General features: G+C 49.7%; 1 protein-coding gene across 38 annotated transcripts in view; it reads left to right on the top strand.

The window, feature by feature from the left end:
* Window positions 1–19365, top strand: part of LOC117090701 (voltage-dependent L-type calcium channel subunit alpha-1C) — a 744659-nt gene that overhangs the window by 141161 nt on the left and 584133 nt on the right. For all 38 annotated transcript variants that reach the window (XM_033223225.1, XM_033223240.1, XM_033223224.1 and 35 more), the window contains exons 2-3: window positions 11416–11737; window positions 16210–16315. In XM_033223225.1, coding sequence (XP_033079116.1) covers window positions 11416–11737; window positions 16210–16315 — 428 coding nt within the window. The remainder of the gene's footprint in view (window positions 1–11415; window positions 11738–16209; window positions 16316–19365) is intronic.

Below are 19365 nucleotides of genomic sequence, written 5' to 3'. Positions count from 1 at the left end.
GGAAAAAAGCCTTGGGACAGATACATGTTGAGTCATCCTTTCATTCAGCATGTTGGTACGGTGCACATACCACACTCGGGCTGCCCTGGGCTCTGCGAATACGGTGGTACAAAACAGACAAAGGCTCAGGCTTCCTGGGACTTCCCTCCCGTTGGGAACAAGGAACACGTATTCATTTAACCAGTGATAATAGATACATTGAACATATGGCAAACATACTAATTTAAAATCATGGAAGAGCATCTTCCCCATATACTTCTGCACAGAAACCTTTGAAGGCCAAAATTAAAGTTCCGTAAAGGAACTTCCATGTGGCCAATGTGTTTTGATTGCCTCCTGGCAATACCGGACTAGGATTTGAGGCCACAATGCTGTTTCCTGCTCGCAAGGAGCTTGTGAGTTGCTGGGAAAATAAAAGAAGGACCCTAGTATTTGAGTTGAACTCATCTCAGGCGTTCAGCAGCCGAAGGAAAGGGGAGGCTGAGCCAGTGGCTGGGTTCCCTCAGTGTGGTGCCTGGCTGCTGGGGCATTCTTCCCCGCCATCTGCACCCCGTCCCTGCTCCCCAGACATCAGCAACCTGAAGGATTTCTCCTTTTTGTAGAGGGCTCTCTGTCTTCAGGCAGGCAGATTATTTTTTCTTTTTGTTTTTTTTGTTATACTTAAGTTCTGGGGTACATGTGCAGAATGTGCATGTTTGTAACATAGGTATAGACATGCCATGGTGGTTTGCAGCACCCATCAACCCGTCATCTACTTTAGGTATTTCTCCTATTGCTATCCCTCCCCTAGCCCCCACTCCCTGACAGGCCCCGGTGTGTGACGTTCCCCTCCTTGTGTCCATGTGTTCTCATCGTTCAACTCTCACTTATGAGTGAGAACATGCGGTGTTTGGTTTTCTGTTCTTGTGATAGTTTGCTGAGGATGATGGTTTCCAGCATCATCCATGTCCCTGCAAAGGACATGATCTCTTCCTTTTTTATGGCTGCAGAGTATTCCATGGTGTATATGTGCCACATTTTCTTTATCCAGTCTGTCTTTATGGGCATTTGGGTTGGTTCCAAGACTTTGCTATTGTGAATGGTGCCCCAGTAAACATACGTGTGCATGTGTGTTTATAGTAGAATGATTTATAATCCTTTGGCTATATACCTAGTAATGGGATTGCTGGGTCAAATGGTATTTCTAGTTCTAGTTCCTTGAGGAATCGCCACACTGTCTTCCACAATGGTTGAACCAATTTACACTCACCAACAGTGTAAAAGTGTTCCTATTTCTTCACATCCTCTCCAGCATCTGTTGTTTCCTGAGTTTTTAATGATCGCCATTCTAACTGGCATGAGATGGTATCTCATTGTGGTTTTGATTTGCATTTCTCTAATGACCAGTGATGATGAGCTTTTTTTTTTTTTATAGTTGATGCATAAATGTCTTCTTTTGAGAAGTGTCTGTCCATATCCTTTGCCCACTTTTTGATGGAGTTATTTATTTTTTTCTTGTAAATCTGTTTAAGTTCTTTGTAGATTCTGGGTGTTAGCCGTTTGTCAGATGGGTAGATTGCAAAAATTTTCTTCCATTCTTTAGGTTGCCTGTTCACTCTGATGATAATTTCTTTTGCTATGCAGAAGCTCTTTAGTTTAATCAGATCCCATTTGTCTATTTTGGCTTTTGTTGCCATTGCTTTTGGTGTTTTAGTCATGAAGTCTTTACCGATGCTAATGTCCTGAATAGTATTGCCTAGATTTTCTTCTAGGGTTTTTATGGTTTTAGGTCTTACATTTAAGTCTTTAATCCATCTTGAGTTAATTTTTGTATAAAGTGTAAGGAAGGGATCCAGTTTCAGCTTTCCACATATGGCTAGCCAGTTTTCCCAACACCATTTATTAAATAGGGAATCCTTTCCTCATTGCTTGTTTTTGTCAGGTTTGTCAAAGATCAGAGGGTTGTGGATATGTGGCATTATTTCTGAGGCCTCTGTTCTGTTCCATTGGTCTATATGTCTGTTTTGGTACCAGTACCATGCTGTTTTGGTTACTGTAGCCTTGTAGTATAGTTTGAAGTCAGGTAGCATGATGGCTCCAGGCTTCTTCTTTCTGCTTAGGATTGTCTTGGCTATACGGGCTCTTTTTTGGTTCCCTATGAAATTTAAAGTAGTTTTTTCCAATTCTGTGAGGAAAGTCAATGGTAGCTTGATTGGGATAGCATTATATCTATAAATTACTTTGGGCAGTATGGCGATTTTGATGATATTGATTCTTCCTATCCATGAGCATGGAATGTTTTTCCATCTGTTTGTGTCCTCTCTTATTTCCTCGAGCAGTGATTTGTAGTTCTCCTTGAAGAGGTCCTTCACATCCCTTGTAAGTTGTACTCCTAGGTATTTTATTCTGTTTGCAATTGTGAATGGGAGTTCACTCATGATTTGGCTCTCTGTTTGTCTATTATTGGTGTATAGGAATGGTTGTGATTTTTGCACACTGATATTGTATCCTGAGACTTTGCTTATCAGCTTAAGGAGATTTTGGGCTGAGACAATGGGGTTTTCTAAATATACAATCATGTCATCTGCAAACAGAGACAACTTGATTTCCTCTGTTTCTATGTGAATACCCTTTATTTCCTTCTCTTGCCTGATTGCCCTGGCCAGAACTTCCAATACTATGTTGCATAGGAGTGGTGAGAGAGGGCATCCTTGTCTTGTGCCGGTTTTCAAAGGGAATGCTTCCAGCTTTTGCCCATTCAGTAATCTCTCCTGCCACACTAAAAGAGTTGAAATGCTGATTTTCAATAAATGTGAATTAACCCTCAACTAGGGCCTGTAATTTAGGTTTGCTATCACCAGGTGGTGATAGCTGCTTTAGTTCAAGTAGGAAGAGGTCGTGACTTCCCTCCTCTCCATGCTTGGAAATAAGTGGAAGAAGCGTTTGGTTATTATGGCAAAAATTATGGCAATTTGTCATCTTTAGTTGAAGGCCATGGCTTAGCTGTGGGTCTCTCAGTTTGTTTTCTTCCTTCTGGTCTCTGATGTCAATATGAGAGCCCTTGAGTGCCAAGGGTGTGATATCAGGCTCCTCTCGCCAAAGCGGTGTTGGCCTTGAGATCATCGCAGGTGGTTTGCTTCTGGGGGTTCCTTACGAGGCTTCCTTTTCCTTTCTCTACCTTCTTTCGGCCAGCTGTCCTGTAAAGAACAGAGAGCAGGTGTGGTTTGCTGGATCACTAGCAGGTGTGAATGCTGTAGCTTTTCGGCTTTTCCCATTGGCTTGGGCCTCTGAAGTGCTCCAGGCTCTTTGCCTTCTCCTGCCTTCATGCAGTCATTGGAGGCAGGTGGGTTGTAGGATAGAAAAGAGACAATTGTATTTGAGGGAGTACTGGTCAGTTGGGTTGGGGAGAGAGCTGCAGATGTCCTGTCGCCCTCACAGTCTCCTAGTTTTGGAGTACATTTGACTGTTGTGGTCATGGGGCCTCTTCTGGGCACCCCGCCTCTCATGAACTGTGTCTGTAGCAGGGTAGGGAAAAGGAAGGCGGGCAGAGTGACAGAATGCTGCTGGAGATGGTGTGAAAATAGTTCAGGTAGGAGGAAGCGCAGTCAGATGCGTCTCGGCGGCGGGTGCATTGGGAAACCACTGGGCGCCCGCCCTGGAGCGGGTTTCCACCTGAGCTGGGGAGTCCTGAAACCAGTGGGCACCCACCCTGGAGAGGGTTTCCACCTGAGCTGGGCATCCTGAAGCCACTGGGCACCCACCCCGGAGCGGGTTTTCACCTCAGCTGGGCGTCCTGAAGCCACTGGGCGCCCACCCTGGAGCGGGTGTTCACCTCAGCTGGGGAGTCCTGGGGATTTCTCTTGCTTAGGCTGGAGGGGAATGCCAGCTTCCCCATTTGCCCATTGAGAAGAAAGTCATCTCTCATTTATGTCATGAGAGTATTAGATACTGAAAAAGGACTTTTGGTTTCTACATTGTTTGTTGGATCTTAGAATCTCTTATGCTTTGAAAATATGTCTTTTTGCATAGGGTGGTTAATTCCTGATCAGAAAATCCACCCACCCATCAACATCTGAATTCATTCTCGATTGCCTTTTTAAAAAGTTTTTCCACAATTTTGAATTCAGTGCTCTGCTCGTCATCTTCCTTACTTCTCACACTTCTTCGTCACCAGGCTCTTCCCACAAGGACTTCCTCTTAATACAGCACAACCTGTGTTGCCCAGTGTGGGAGCCTCTAGCCACACGTGACTATCTAAATGTACAGTAATTGAACATTAAGTAAACTTCAAAATGCATTTTGGCAGATGTGCTAGCAGCAGTTCAGGTGCTCAGGAGCCGCGTACGGCCGGTGGCTAGGGCTCTGCAATCCAGCCTGGGATGATAGAGCGTTTCCATCGCTGTAAACATTGTATTGGACGGCGTTGCTATAGACGGGTCTATATATCTCGGTCAGGGTTCAGGCCTGTCACAGAAACGTCTGCAGCCATTTTTGGAGGAAGGACACTCAGTACAGGAATGTGGGGGTTTATACAATAATTGGAAGTGCTTCAAGAGCAGGCTTTAGGCTGGGTCTGTGGGAACGATTCCCAAAACAACGCTGCAGAACACGCCCGCTGAGGAAACGGCAGCTCAGGTACAATGATGAGGCTGGGGGACCTGGAAGCCACTGTGCCAAGGACTGGCTCTGGGATCACACCACCTTAGGAATGACCCAGGAATCAGGAAACCACTGGCATGGCCCTGCCAGCTTGTTACCTGCAAAATAGACGCCTGCCCCACCTGACTTAGTTTTGATTCAGTTCTTGATTGGCGAACGTTGTGTTGGGATTTCTCGCTCCAAGGGAGGTTGGGAGCCGTTGTGTTTAGCCCTCTATCCCCTGCGGTCCAGCGGGCACAGTAGGAGGAGGGTGGAAGAGCTGCTGAGACCGCCAAGTTTACCAGCCTCTCACCCACCACATGGTGCCCAGCACACGCCATCCTTCCAGAGAAGTGTGCCATTGGGCTTGAGATGACAATTATCAAGCTGGGCCTCGGCCTATCGTCTGAGACCAAGAGACGGTGTCCTCTCTGTTCACGTCCTCCAGCTATCTTTAATAGATAGGGAAGATTAATGGCCCAGCTTTCTAGTCACTGGGCCTTTAGTGGGCAGAGAAAGTCCGGTTTCTGTTCCGGGTTGTCTGCTGTGCTCTTAAAGGGAATGTAGACCCCTTGTCACTACAGCAAGATGACAGACGGCGAGAGTCAAGTGGGCTTCTAGGTGACATGCTGGTCTGAGAGAAGGCATTCCCTTTGCCCCGCGGAGATTGCTCAGTGGTCAGGACTTCAGGGAGAAATTCATTGGCAGTTCTTCCCTTTCTCGGTGTGAGCGGCGGCTGCGCGCCCTCTAAATCAGTCTGGGTGTCTGTGTCTGCAAAGGTGGAGGAGTGACCTGCCTTTGTGCTCACAGAAGGCGCCAAGGCCAAGCAGGGGGACTGCTGCTGAAGCAGGCTGGTCGCCTCAGACCTTTTCCTACACACGGCTGATTGGGGGGTCCCTTTCCAATGCCAGGGCTGTTGGGCATGTTTATTCAAGGGTGGCATGGAGGCAGGGAAGTGGGGAGAACACTGGCAGCTGTTTGAGTTCTGCTTCTTTGGAGTAGAGGCTTGAAGAAGGGATCACCTGAGACCAAACCTGAACTGTGAGAAGGGATTGCCTAGCAAAGGGCAGAGGGAAGAACATGGAGACATTGTAAGTACGTGCAAAGGCACTGTGGCAGGCGAGAACTGAGCATGTCTGAGGCATGAAATGAGCCACTGTGTCAGGAGTGCATTGGACCAGGCCCAGAGGGGAGTGAGGTGAACTCAGAGAGGTGGGCCAGGGCCAGTCTGTGCAGGTGTTGTAAGCTGTCACAAGGAGTTTGGATTCTGAAGGGATCTAACTAGGGGAATGACGGGGCCCAGTTTACAAGTTCTGTTTCTAAAAGGTGACTTTGGCTGCTGCGTGGAGATTGGCTTGGGGATGGCCAAGAGTGGGCTGAGGGACATGGTGGGGGGACATGGCGGGGGGGCTACTGCAGCACTTCTGGGCAAGAAACAGGTAGTGGCCTGGACTAGGATGGACGTCTTCCTCACCGCCCCTTTCCTCAGAACTTCTGCCCCGTGGTTACATCCAAGAAGTCAGTAGAAGAGCACGTGGCTTGAGAATAAGCGCCTTCTTTAGAGATGGATGGACTGACTCCAGACAGCGTCCCTGTAGTCCACCTTTATCTGTATCATGACAACAGTATGATTACAGTCGTTAGCAAACTGTTGAGCATTTTCTGGGATTCGGCCCTGAATCAGGTGCAGAAATAGAGATGGATTAAAGAAAAAAAAAAAAAAAAACCAATTGTTTCATCACTGAACACTTTCCAAGTCCCCAGCACCAAGCCCCTCACGCACAGGGGGCACCCAGGAAGCACATGCCACTGACTCCTCACTTGGACTCCTCACTTGGACCCTTGCAGAGCAGAATGACACGAGGCTGGCCAGACTGCGCTGGGGTCCTGCCTTCCTCCTGGTCCCCAGCAGCAGCACCTGGGTGCAGGAGGAGAATGCAGAGGCTGTCTTCAGGGCAGCTGGGCCATTTGACAGGTGGGAGGCATTTTCTTATGTCTGGGGATTAGGTCACTGCTGGGGGGCACCTACCTATTGGTGTGTGGCCTGATCTTCCAGACAGCTGCTCGGGGCCTTGTTCAGGGGTGGGAGCATCGGTGGAAATAGCCCAGTCAGGCAGAGCCAGAGCAGACTTAAATGGTGGCATCCTTTCAGCTGGCAGCCAGGAGCCTGAGCTTTGAATCAGCTTTCTAATTTGAAAATTGATCTCTTTGCATTGGGTGGTGATTTTGTGCTAACCAAAGCCATCAGGGACACAATGCTGCCTGCCTTACCTTCATGGCACCACTCTGGATTCAAAACATCGAGCCAGAGATGGGGATTTTCCACTCCTGGGAGCTTTGGGTAGTTGTGCCACCCTGTTGTGGGTGACCCGGAGATACTCATGGAGCATTTCAAGTGCTCAGGAGCCACATATGACTGGTGGCTAGGGTATTGGACAGCCTAGGATGATAGAACGTTTCCATGACTGTAAACATTGTATTAGACAGTGTTGCTATAGAATGGTCCGTGTGTCTCAGGTCAGGGTGGGGATCTACCGCAGTGCGTGGGGAAAATTACTTGGAGAAGGGAGGCCCAGGCCCAGAGGTGGCCAGTCCCGTGAGGCCATACCTGTCTCATCTGTGTGTGGCTCCGCGTTCCTGTGCAGGGCCCTCGTCATGTCATAGGACCACAGCAATGCTCAGAGCTGCCAGGACCAAAATAGTGTAGGTTGTTTTCTTGGCCTCTGGCTAGGGAGAGGTTGACATTCCATTTTTCCCCATGGGCTGGTTCCTATGTGCTTTCTCCAGATGGTGTGCTCCAGAGAGGTCCTTGCGCTCTGGGAATGGTTTACAATATAAATAAGGTCCCCCATGGAGTTTTGGGAGGGCTCAGAAGGCAGCTCACCAGGATGTGGTTTTCAGAGCTGCCCCGGGGCTCTGCACAGCCAGCTGCCATCTTGGAAGCTTCTACCTCGTGCTCTAGGAGGTGCACCTCACGCAGCTTTTCTGGGTGGTGCATGTGTTCTCAGGCTGGGGCTTCCTGCCCTCTTTCCAAGTGTTGTCCCCAAACTCCTGGGACTCTTGGGACTGGTAGCCTGTATGAGAGGGGGAGATTAAGGGCAATGCATGGGGGTGAGTACAAAGATTAAGGTCTGGGGACAGTCATCTCAGGGGAGGCGTGAGCTGAGGAGGGCTTACAATGAATGACGGGGTCTGGGAATGCCAACAGTTGGGGACAGGGCAGCTTTTATGTATCTGAGGGAAAAGGAGAAGTTAGTCTAGGAACTAAAATAGTCTATTAAATTTTGTCAGTGCCAAACAGAGAGTCTAGGAAGAAAAAAATTATATACCACAGATTGAATGGAGCAAAATTAGAGTTCCAGCCTTCCCTAGCAAGCCAAAGAGGCAGGAGCTCGGTGGCTCCAGTGCAGCAGATGGAAACAGGGGCGCTTTCCACTTTTGCCTAAGAGGCGCCCCAAGGTTACTGCGGGGGCAGGTGGCGTAGTGGATGCTGTCACGTGGAGATCATAGTAAACAGAAAGAATGTTCTTGGGCTCAGAAATCCAGCCCCTTGTATATCGAGGCCTGGAGAAGCCCAGGAGGAGGTGTGCACCTTGTCTATCACCATATACACGAGCACGTGTGTGCGTGCATGTGGAGTGTGTGAGAGAGGGCTGAGGAGGCAGGAGTAGAGTCTAGCAGCTCACTGTGAGCCCTGTGCCAGCTGCAGCAACCCTCCGTCGCCCATTCTGTGACCTTTAGTGAGTCAGACACTCCTTTGTCTTCTTATGTGTTAGATGGAGACACGCATGCTCGCTGGGTGTTCAAGCAGTTCTCGTGCTTTGGGTGCCTTTATTAATTCAAATGCATTCTTTATGTCTTTTCCTGCTGGATCTTGTGAGAAAGGTTAAGGTCCCAGCCTTACTGGGGTCTTCCTTACTTGAGGCTTGGGATCTACACAGTGAGTGCAGGGAGGACAGGGACGCGTTACGGGAGAGATGAGACGTCTCCTGGTGGGGAGTGTCACGTCCTCCTTGAGCCTGATGTTCTGGTTAATGCAGTTTATCCCTGGGACAGAGAACAGGAGGAAGGTGAAGGGAATATATATGGGAAGGTGAGAGTTGGTGTCGCATTGAGAATGTGGCTATGAGTTGGGTGTGGCAGGGAGGTAATTTTCCAGGCCTTGAGGAGTGGAGGCGGGGCTGTGATGCTACAGGGACCAGATGGAGGTAGAGCAGGTGGCAACTGTTGTGGGATAGGAGGCAGCTGACCAGCTCGTCTCCAAGAGGACCTGAGGGGTCGTCTTGGGATCATGCAGGGGTGGTAGGTATGTGGCATGAGTGATGCCATTCCCTGCCCTTTGTGCCCATGGCGGACAACACTAATCTTTCATCCTCAGAGTCCTTTAAGTATATAGCATTTTGGACAGTGATGTCCATCAATTGGCATAAAAGTTGAAACTTATTGTCTGTCACTGGTGTGATGGAAAGGAGATAGACTGGAGTCCAACAGAAATGAGAGCCCCACCAGGTCCAAGCTTTGGGCACCGACCAAGCATATTAGGTCGTTTTTTGGTTGCAAGGGACAGAGAGCCGTTTCACATTAGCTTTGGCTAAGTTACTTAAGTCACTTAAACATCACGGTGGGTGGGGGAAAATTACTTGGAGAAGGGGAGGCTCAGCCAGCCTTGCAGTACAGCCCTAATGGAGGTCAGCCCCAAGAGGCCACACCTGTCTCACCTGCGTGTAGCTTAGGGAAGGGCTAACTTCAGGTGTGGCTGGATGAGGAATCTGGTGAGGTTGCTGGGGCTCTGCCTCTGGGGCAGACTCTCTCTAGGTGAAAATGTTCACATGGCTAAGCCGGGTCGTGTGCTCTTCACAGGTTCCTGTGGGGACGGGGTGGAGGGGGCGGTGATAGGTTCTAGAAAGCAGGTCACATGGGGAGCAAAGTTACCTTGGAGGTCAAACATAGAAGGATCAGTCCAAGATAAGAGTTGGGGAGGTGGCTGGGAGAGGCACCAAGTGTTCATCTGTGTCTTAGTCACAGGTGAGGAGAGGGAGGGGGTCAATCAGGTTGAGCCTGCAGCCTTTGGACCCAGCGGCTTCCCTGGAAGACCTTGTGCACATGGAACACAAAAGGTCGCTGTGGGCGGCCTCGGAGGTGATGTGTGTGTGCAACTGGTCTGGCTGCTCCGGCCACAGTCTCCCGGGCAGCTGAGGTGGCCTCAGATGCCAACCTCACCGCCCACAGTAGCACCCTCTTCTCTGCGGCTTTTCTTGATCCCGCGGCACCTGGCCAATTGACTAGCGGTACCACATCTCAAGGTCACGCGTGTGTTCTGGGAGATTCAGGTTTGGGCCAGGCTGAGCTGGTCGCTTGGCAAACCTTACAGATTCTAGAGCGAGGCATCCAGCCTAACAGGCCAAAGAGTGTTTGCCAAGCATATGTGCTGTCTTAGGGACAGCCTCAGAGGCTTCGTTGCCTAGACACCGGAGCAGGGCAGCTGTCCCTGTACAGGTTGGAGTCCTGGGTTACACTGGTTCCAATCAGATTTCCTTCCTGACATTGTCCCTCTCCCCTACCCCATCAACCCCTGCCACTCACAGCTTCCTTTCCCAGATAGCCAATGCTGTCTAATGAATCACCCCAAAACAAAGTGGCTCACAACAGCAGACACCCTGTTATTGCTTAGTCTCTGTGGGTCAGGAATTCAGGAAGTTCTTGTGTGGGTCAGTAATTCAAAAAGTTACTGATTTGGGGCAGTCTTGACTTGGGGTCTCTCCTGGGGTGGCGGTCAGATGGTGACTGGAGCGGCTGGGCTGGCCAGGACTCTCTCTTGCCACATGGCCTCTCTGTTGAGGCTAGTCTGGGCTTCCTCACAGCCTGGCAGCTTAGGGCTGAATGGCTGCCTTGTGTAGGGGCTGGCTTCCTCCAGGGCGACCATCCGGAGACAGTCGGGGGGTGCAATGTGGCCTTTTTTTTTTAAGCTATCCTTGGAAGTCACATGGTGTCACTTTTGCTGTACTTCATTGGTAAAACAGTCACCAAAGGCTGACCTTATTTCAAGAGGAGGGCCTAGATCTTTCTCAGTGAAAGGGATGTCAGATGTGAAGGGATTTGTTGACATGATTTAAAACCATCACAGCTCCCCTAGCCTACCCTTCTGGTCAACCAACACTTAAAGCCCAGATGGCTTTGAGGTAGCTGGATGTGACTTTACTCTAGTGCAACCTTCTTACTTTATTATATTTATTTTTGTTTATTGGAACTCAGATGCGGAGAGTTGAGTGAATCATACTCTAGTTCATTGTACCTTTTCATCATTGATTCATGCGATGACCTCTCACATTCACTCACTCATTCATTTATGCTTCCTCCTTGCCCCCATATCTTACTCTCATTTTCCTCCTCACCGTCCTTAAACAGTCATTCTATTTGATTTCATGACTATCCTTTCGTTTGCATGTGTTCTTAAAATACATATTTTAATTTGCAGGTAATGTGTTGTGTTTTATCTGTTACTGCTGAGGTCCATACGTGCTGTCATGCATGGATCTCATCTCTCACCCACCTAAGGTGAGGCAAGGAGACTAGAGCGGAGTGACGTGCCCAAGGTCACCCAGCTGAACCAGGACCAGAAGGATCCTGGCCCTGTTCCCTCAGCATCTCACACTCATGTTTCCACGTGCCACCTCCTAACCACCTGCAATAGCTTGAAATAAGGTTTTGAAAAAATTGTGAATCTGGGGTCCAGAGAGTGTCGGAAGTGCTCCTATTTTCTATCTAGTCACTGTTGTGTTCTTTTCTCTTTTGCCACAGGTTCCAACTATGGGAGCCCACGCCCCGCCCATGCCAACATGAATGCCAATGCAGCCGCGGGACTGGCCCCTGAGCACATCCCCACCCCGGGGGCCGCCCTGTCCTGGCAGGCGGCCATCGACGCAGCCCGGCAGGCTAAGCTGATGGGCAGCGCTGGCAACGCGACCATCTCCACAGTCAGCTCCACGCAGCGGAAGCGACAGCAATATGGGAAGCCCAAGAAGCAGGGCAGCACCACGGCCACACGCCCGCCCCGAGCCCTGCTCTGCCTGACCCTGAAGAACCCCATCCGGAGGGCCTGCATCAGCATTGTCGAATGGAAATATCCTTTGTTCGCGGGGCTGGGCATGTTCCTGGGACCTGCACCCTGGGGCCAGCCCTCTGAGGCCCACAGGCCTGGGCCACGGGCTGTGTCAGTGGTGCTGGGCTACAAACGGGGCCTTGGGCCTACTGCATCTGCATCACTGGGGTGCCATGAAATGCAGAGTTCTGGGCCCTGCCCTAGACTTGATGAATCAGAATCTCTGGGGACAAGGCTCAGCAATCTGCTTGTATAATAAGCTGCCTGGATTGGTTGTTTTGTTTTGTTTTGTTTTTCATAGAATAAGCAACATTTGAGAAAATGAGCCTAAGAAGTTATGAAATATCATCTCCTGTAGCTGAGCTTGCCCAGGGGCCCACTCATGCCTTGGGGTAATAGTCGTTAGTTACATGCTGCCTCATTCGCTTCTCTCCCCTCTGTGCCGTGGCACTGGATGGTTTCATGGCCTTCCCTCTCTCTAGGGTGAAGGGGCTCAGGAGATGCAAGAGCGTCGTGGTCAGGGCCCCTGGCTCTTGGCTCAAGGGCCCCGAAGCAGTGGTTCTCAGCCTTGACTGCACATTAGAGTCTCCTGGAAAGTTCTAACAAACTACAGACCACTCAGTTCCACCTAGGCATAAAAACAAACAAAACACAACAACAGAAAACTCTCTGGGTAATTCTAACGTGCAGACGAAGTTGAGAACACTGTCTGGAAGTGTTCTGTCTGTCCATGTGGAAACAAGTGAGTGGGTCCCTCAGAGACAGTGGCTTTGAAGGGCTGGGCTCTCTCTGGGGAGTTACAAGTGCCTTACTTCATCGGGATCCTGGGGCTGTAGAAATTGGGAAGGAACTTTAAGCGCTGAAGTTCCACCCCCACTTCCACCAGTGATGAAACTGAGCCCCCCAGGAGAGGCTCTCCAGGGTCCTGTGGTCAGGAACAGATGGGACTAGAACCCTGGTACTGACTGTGGGAATTTTCTTAGTAAGAATTCACCCAGGCAGGATTGCCATGTCTCTCAAGGGCCAGGATGGGAGCATTAGGCTTCATCAATGAGTTTCTGCGGAAAGATTTAAAAGTCTCAGGTACTGGTTGAAAGAAGATAGCCCACAGATAAAAGAAAGTTTCTGTTGAGACAGAGATGTTAGTTCTATAAATGTTTGAAGCCAGGTGCTGTGGCTCATGCCTGTAATCCCAGCACTTTGAGGGGCCAAGGCAGGTGGATCACCTGAGGTCAGGAGTTCGAGACCAGCCTGGCCAACATGGTGAACCCTCCTGTCTGCTAATAATACAAAAATTAGCCAGGCGTGGGAGCACAAGCCAGTAATCCCAGCTACTCGGGAGGCTGAGGCAAGAGAATTGCTTGAACTCAGGATGAAGAGGTTGCAGTGAGCTGAGATCATGCCGCTACATTCCAGCCTGAGCATCAGAGTGAAACTCTGTCTCAAATAAATAAATTAATAATAATAAATAAATGTTTGAGCCCCTCAACTTAAAAGTATTTTAAGAAAATGCATTTTAAAACAAGTGGCTGCAGCTGCCTGGCTGGCCTGCCCGAGTGGCCAGGCCTGGTTTTGGTCCCCGGGGGACTAGGCAGGAGGCTTGGTCTTGGTCAGCCCCGTAGGACGGCTTGCATAGCTGCTCATGGTGGAGTCAGGGAGTGGGAAAACTGAGGGCCCTGCAGGTCAGACACCCCTGACAGAAGGGCAGCAAGGCCCAAAGAAGCCAAAGGACTTGCCCTAAATCACGCAGCTGGCGACTGACAGAGCTGGGTCTCAAATCCAGGTTCCCCTAACCCCAAAGTCCATGCATGTCCCACACCCTTTGCATCCATAGTACTAGGCAGGACTAGGCAGGTGCTAGTAGATATTAGGTAGAACCAGTTAGGTACTTGGGAGGATGTTCGGGGGCTGCAGTCCGGGTGCACTGGGACATGCTGGACCTGGATCTGGGCCTAAAACCTCCTCCCTGGGTGCTGTGGCCACTCCTCTGGGGGAATGTACCTTCCCACCTGGAGGAGAGGAGGAGAGCCCAGCCTTAGCAGTGCCAGGTGGGTGGCATTCCAGGATTGCTTGGAAAGAGTGGCTGGACAGGGAAGGAGATAGCCTGGAGTACTAGCCAGCCAGTTCTTGAAAAAGTGGCATCTGACACTGTCATTAGGAAGGAAAAGCAGTTTAAAAAGTAATCTGGGCCTCAAAAGGTGACACGGAGCACTTCCCAGGGCTTACCTGGGTTCTCTGCTTTTTAGCCGGTGGCTTTTCTTCTCTGCCTGATTGGTTTTTACACATGATTTTCTCTGGCATTAGCCCAGTGCCTTTAGCAGAGAGTGAAGGATGGATAGATGGATAGTCTGAATGAGCGGAGGAGAACTGGTAGTACCAGAAACCCCAAGCTCAGCTGCCCCCCGCTGTGGTGGAGGCAGTGAGGCGACATTTTGTGGGTGTGTGTGCACGGGTCTGGCTTGGCTAGGCTGTTGCGTCCTTGTCCCGATGGGGAGAGCACAGGCACCAGCTGATGGGAATGAAATTGGCCAGCCTGTGGGCTCAGTGTCACTTTCCTAAGCAGGCGAGAAAAGGTTTGGGAGGCAAGAGGTGGTGCAGCAGGAGGGCTAAAAGGACTGCCTACAAAGCCTTCAAGGTAACTTTAGAGTGGATCAGTATGGAGTAGTCCTTAACACTGAGACTGCCCGAGCTTGGATCCCATCCTACTACTCGCTCTGTGACCTGGCACAAGTTAACATCTGACCCTTCTGTGCCTCAGTTTTCTCATTTAGAAAGTGGTGATCACAAGCGTACATTCCACGCAGGGCAATTCCATAGGGACATAAGAATGTGCCTGGCACTGAGCAAGCTCTTGGCAGAGGTCAGCTTCTGTCCTTACTGTCACCAGCACCAGCATCAGCATCTGTCTCCCATCATCACCACTTGTGCCTCATCCAGCACAAGGACAGCAGAACGTAAAAGCTTAGTCAGTCAGTCTGGGTTCCGGTCCAGGCTCTGCTGTGTGCCAGCTCGGGGTCTTGGACTGGCTGCTTTACTTTTCACACCTGCAAAGTTGGGAGATTGACGGGTCCACTGTGTGGGATCTTTTTTGATATCAAGGTGGACACAGAAAATGTTCTGCAGGAAAATGGGTCCTCAGAAGTACCCACAGGGCTAGGGAGACCAGTGCTAAGATAATCACTCGGGTTCCTCCCAGTTCACAATTCTGTGACCCTGGCCCAGGGTTGCCGGTGAACACGTCAGAAGGCCATCTGTGGCAGGGGAGTGAACGCTGGACTTGGTGATTGGGAAATCTGGGTTCTAGTCTCAGCTGGTCACCAACCTGCTGTGGGGCCTTGGGAAAGTTTCTCAGGCTCTCTGGGCCTCAGAGTGTTAGACTGAATAATCTCTAAGGTCTCTTTCTGCCTCAGTATTCACTAACTTTGTGAGTATGGATTTCCCTGAGAGAATTATGGTGGTCCCCTCACCCCGGATCTCCACCCTTCTCTGTCTTCCTCCTCCTGTGAGACTCCACAAACTGGGCTACAAACTGGGCTGCAAACTGGGCAATGGGAGCGGGGTAGGTGGGAATGGAGCTGGAAGAGCATAGACAGGCCCTTCCATGGAGGGTGTGGGGTGGTCCCGTTGGAAGGGGTGTTATCACATTAGCTGATTTTTCTCTTGAGAGTGTGTCCTTCCCTGAAAATGTGATGAAGAAGTCAGGGCATGGGAACCTCTGCCTGCACTGCTCCTGGTGAGGGAACCTTGGACTGTCCCGCTAGAGCCCAGCACACACCAAGGAAAAATCAAGAGGTCTTGGAATTAAAGCTTTGCCTGCTGAAGCAGGACCTCTGCAGACCAAAGGTGTTTCTATGCTGTCTGTGAGACTCAGCCTTAAAGAGGAGACAGCCTTCCTTCCCTGTACTCACTCAGGACGGACACCCTGCCATGCTCTTGGTGGTCTTCAGGATCTCTGGATCCTGTCAGAGAATGAGAAGAAATGGAAAACCACTCTTAACTTTAGTTTAAAAGATTAAAAATAAAATCTCCAAATGTCAATGAAACCCAGGGGAAGTCTCTCTGTCTTAGAATCCCATTCCACGCATGTCCCCCGTTCCAGGTGGGCCCACAGGCCGCTCGGTGTAAGCCGTGAAGAAACGGGGTGCTTGGCACAGGCCATGCTCTTTAGAGGCAACCCCAGGCACACATGGGGAAGGATGAAGACCAGTGCAATCCAAATAAATAAAAGAGGGGAGAAAAGTTTTTAGAACTCTGTGTTTACTCTGGCACGCGACTGGCCTCCACTGCTTTTGACATATTAGGGAAAATGTTGGCGGGGACCCACTAGCAGTACTTAAAAAGGCATATGTTTCTTTTCAGAATGCAAGGGGCTTGGAATGCATTGTTTAAACAAAATTCTTATGAATCTTTGATTCATTTGAAAAAATACGTACATGTCTGTTTGTTTCACTTGTGTTTTCTGTGGCATTAACTTCCTTAACTCCCTTTCTCAGACCATTTGAAATAATTATTTTACTGACTATTTTTGCCAATTGTGTGGCCTTAGCGATCTATATTCCCTTTCCAGAAGATGATTCCAACGCCACTAATTCCAACCTGGTAAGTCCACCATCCTCAAGTCTCTGCTTTTTCACTCGATGGAGAACTGTGTTCAGATCACATAGATTCATGAAATGTGGGAGAGAAGTGAGCCATGTGTTTGGCATGTACAGAAGCCCTGCAGAGCTCACATCCCGCATGCTATTTTACTCTTGATTCAAATCAGCACCTGTCTCATCCCGGCCTGTTTTCCAAAAGAATATTCCGCTTAGGTGGTGGTGAGCTGGGTGTGTGTGTGTGTGTGTGTGTTTAGTAGCAAATCCCATGACTGCTACAAGATGGGCTGCAAAAGTTGTGAGTGAGGTGTTTGCTGCAGCAAACACCTATTCTTGGGTTGTGTGTTGTATTAACTTTGAATGTCTTTGTTCCATTGGTGGGGTTTTCTCAGGTGATCTGGAGCGTTGCTGCTTGATAAATAATTTCTAGGAAGCTTTTAGGAACGTTTGCTTTTGCAGCCAAGATGTTATTATTGAGTTAGAAAGGCTTTCTTTTATTAGGAAAGGCGGCTTTCCATTTGGATTGTTGAGGGGCCAGCTCTGGCAATTCGGGGTTAGAATTGATCCATGGAAAAAGTGGAGAGAGTGTTTACTTTTGGCTGAGCTTGAAGTCATTACAAAGACTTTTGCTCCGTCTGGGCATGTGCGGAAAAGAGCTCTGGAATGCAGTTGGCAAAATTGGGGCACTCCAGGATGCCTCTACGAAAGGCACTCAGGGAACATCCCGTGTCTTTCTCCCCCTCCATTGCAGAGACGCCGTCACTCTTCACATGATTTCCACATGGCATGTTTGGTCATCAGAGCCACCATCTTTCCCCTGCCATGAGCACCTTCCTTTAATTACTGAGATGGGACCATCCAATGAGATGGTGTTCAAAAGAAGCAGGCAGCTTGTAGGATTCTCCTTTCCACAGCTGCTGGGCTGATGCCATCACATGGTTGTTCTTGTGTTTTGTAACCTTCGACATTTCCTTGGGCCCTTTCAGCAAAAACAATCTGATGCACATTTTAACTTCTCTGCTGTCACCCCAGTTTTTTCAGGTAGCCGCTGATGCATAGCAGGTAAGGTGTTCGCCGCCTGTGGGCTGTGGTGTCTTGTGGCTTGGCTTGGGGCCATTTGTTGGGGACAGGCTCCAAAAATGTCAAAGCTGGGCACGGCACTGAGTGATGACGTGGCCGGAGTCGGAAGGCAGAGCATCGGCCGCCGTCCATGAGGCTGTCTGAAGCGTGACCTTGTCTCTTAAGGGGCAAGAAATCTTTACTGTGTCAAAATAAATACAAGCCAGAGTGTCTCCCTGAAGCAGGAAGTGTCTGCTTCCCTTGGTTCTGTTTCTTCCCTGTGCAGCCACCTCCTTCCCCTGCCATGGTCCTCCCAACCCTCCCGCAGTTTAACATTTAATCTGCAATTTTTAAAGAGGAGCCTTGGTTCCAAAGAGAATCCATATCTTGTTCTTAAGCTGATGATGCTTTGGGCTGCCCAAGGCCCAAGCAGTGGTGAAAGTGGGTAGAGGAGTTTGGTTTTTCTTAGGTCCTAGACATGGCCACATGTAGCCCCTTCATCCCTCGGTTCTCGGGAGGTTTAAGGGAGCCGCTTGAGTTACTGAGCTAGAGGGAAACCTTGGGCTGGCTGAGACCCCTCAACCTTGGACCTCCTGGAGTAGAGGGGCTCGTAGGAGAGGACAAGAGGTCACCCTAGACTTATTCTGGAGCTGGAGTGAGGTTGCTGGGTACAGATGATGCGGGAGGGATGGTGGGTTTTTATCACACTGCAGAGTGATGGCAATATTCTACACGAGATGATGAGGCTGCTTGCACAACCGTGTAACTTTATCAAACATCATCGGATTGCGTACTTACAATGGCTGAATTTTATGGTATAGCAATGATACCTCAATAAAGCTGCAGATGAGTCCTTATTCTCCGCATTCCACGGTCACAGGGTCGCACTTTCCCTGGGGCAGTGAATGCTGCCAGCTGAAGGGGGAGGGAGGGGGGATCGGTGGGGGGAGCATCAGAAAACCCCTAAAACAGACAAATAAACACTACCTCACATCAGCTAATAAATCAGAACATGATTCAGCCCCATGGAGAAACCCATTGCGAGTGCTGTGACCTCGCCTCCCGGTCCTTGCTCTCTACAGCATCTTCAAGCTGCAGCATCTCTGCAGATGCCCCCTTTTCAAAACACATTCTCCCCTTGCTTCTTCCAGCCTCTCTTCCTGTGTCTGCATGAACGTTTACTAGGCTTCTGTCCTGAGCCCTCTGATTTTCTTCTCCACTCTCCCCTTGGAGAGCTCCTCTGTGTCCACAGATTTAAGTTCCCTTTCCCGGTAAATTGTTGCTAAGACTGACATCTCCAGTGCTAAGCCTTTCCAAAGGCCTGGCCCAGTATTTCCTGCATTGGAGAGGCCTGTGGTCAGGCGCAGCGACCTCAAAATCTGCACATCATTACAACCCCAGAGAACTCCAACCATGCAGACCCCAGCACCCTGGTGAATCCGATTCACATTTAGTAGTTCTGGGGCATGGTCTGGGGATGTGCATTAAAAAGAATTCCTCACAGGGATGCCAGTGATTAGTCAACTTCAGGAAGAACTGGCCTCTTGGGCAGAGCAAAACTTGACTTGGACAGACCTGACTTCAAATCTTGGCTTCTCCACTTTAAGATTAAGTCTGGGCTGGGCGTAGCGGTTCACGCCTGCAACCCCAGCACTTTGGGAGGTCGAGGCGGGTGGATCACAAGGTCAGGAGATTGAGACCATCCTGGCTAACACGGTAAAACCCTGTCTCTACTAAAAATACAAAAACAAAATTAGCTGGGTGTGATGGTGGGCACTTGTAGTCCCAGTTACTCGGGAGGCTGAGGCAGGAGAATGGTGTGAACCCGGGAGGCGGAGCTTGCAGTGAGCCGAGATCGCGCCACTCACTCCAGCCTGGGCGGCAGAGCAAGACTCTGCCTCAAAAAAAAAAAAAAAAAAAAAATTAAGTCTGAATCTTAATCTGAGGTTATTTAATCTTTCCAAACCTCAGTTCCCCAGCTTGTAAAATGGAAGT

Source organism: Trachypithecus francoisi, unplaced genomic scaffold (genome assembly GCF_009764315.1).
Source record: "Trachypithecus francoisi isolate TF-2019V2 unplaced genomic scaffold, Tfra_2.0 Lachesis_group11, whole genome shotgun sequence".
Taxonomy (NCBI): domain Eukaryota; kingdom Metazoa; phylum Chordata; class Mammalia; order Primates; family Cercopithecidae; genus Trachypithecus; species Trachypithecus francoisi.
The sequence above is the reverse complement of the archived record's forward strand: the minus strand, read 5'-3'. Positions and strand labels throughout refer to the sequence as shown.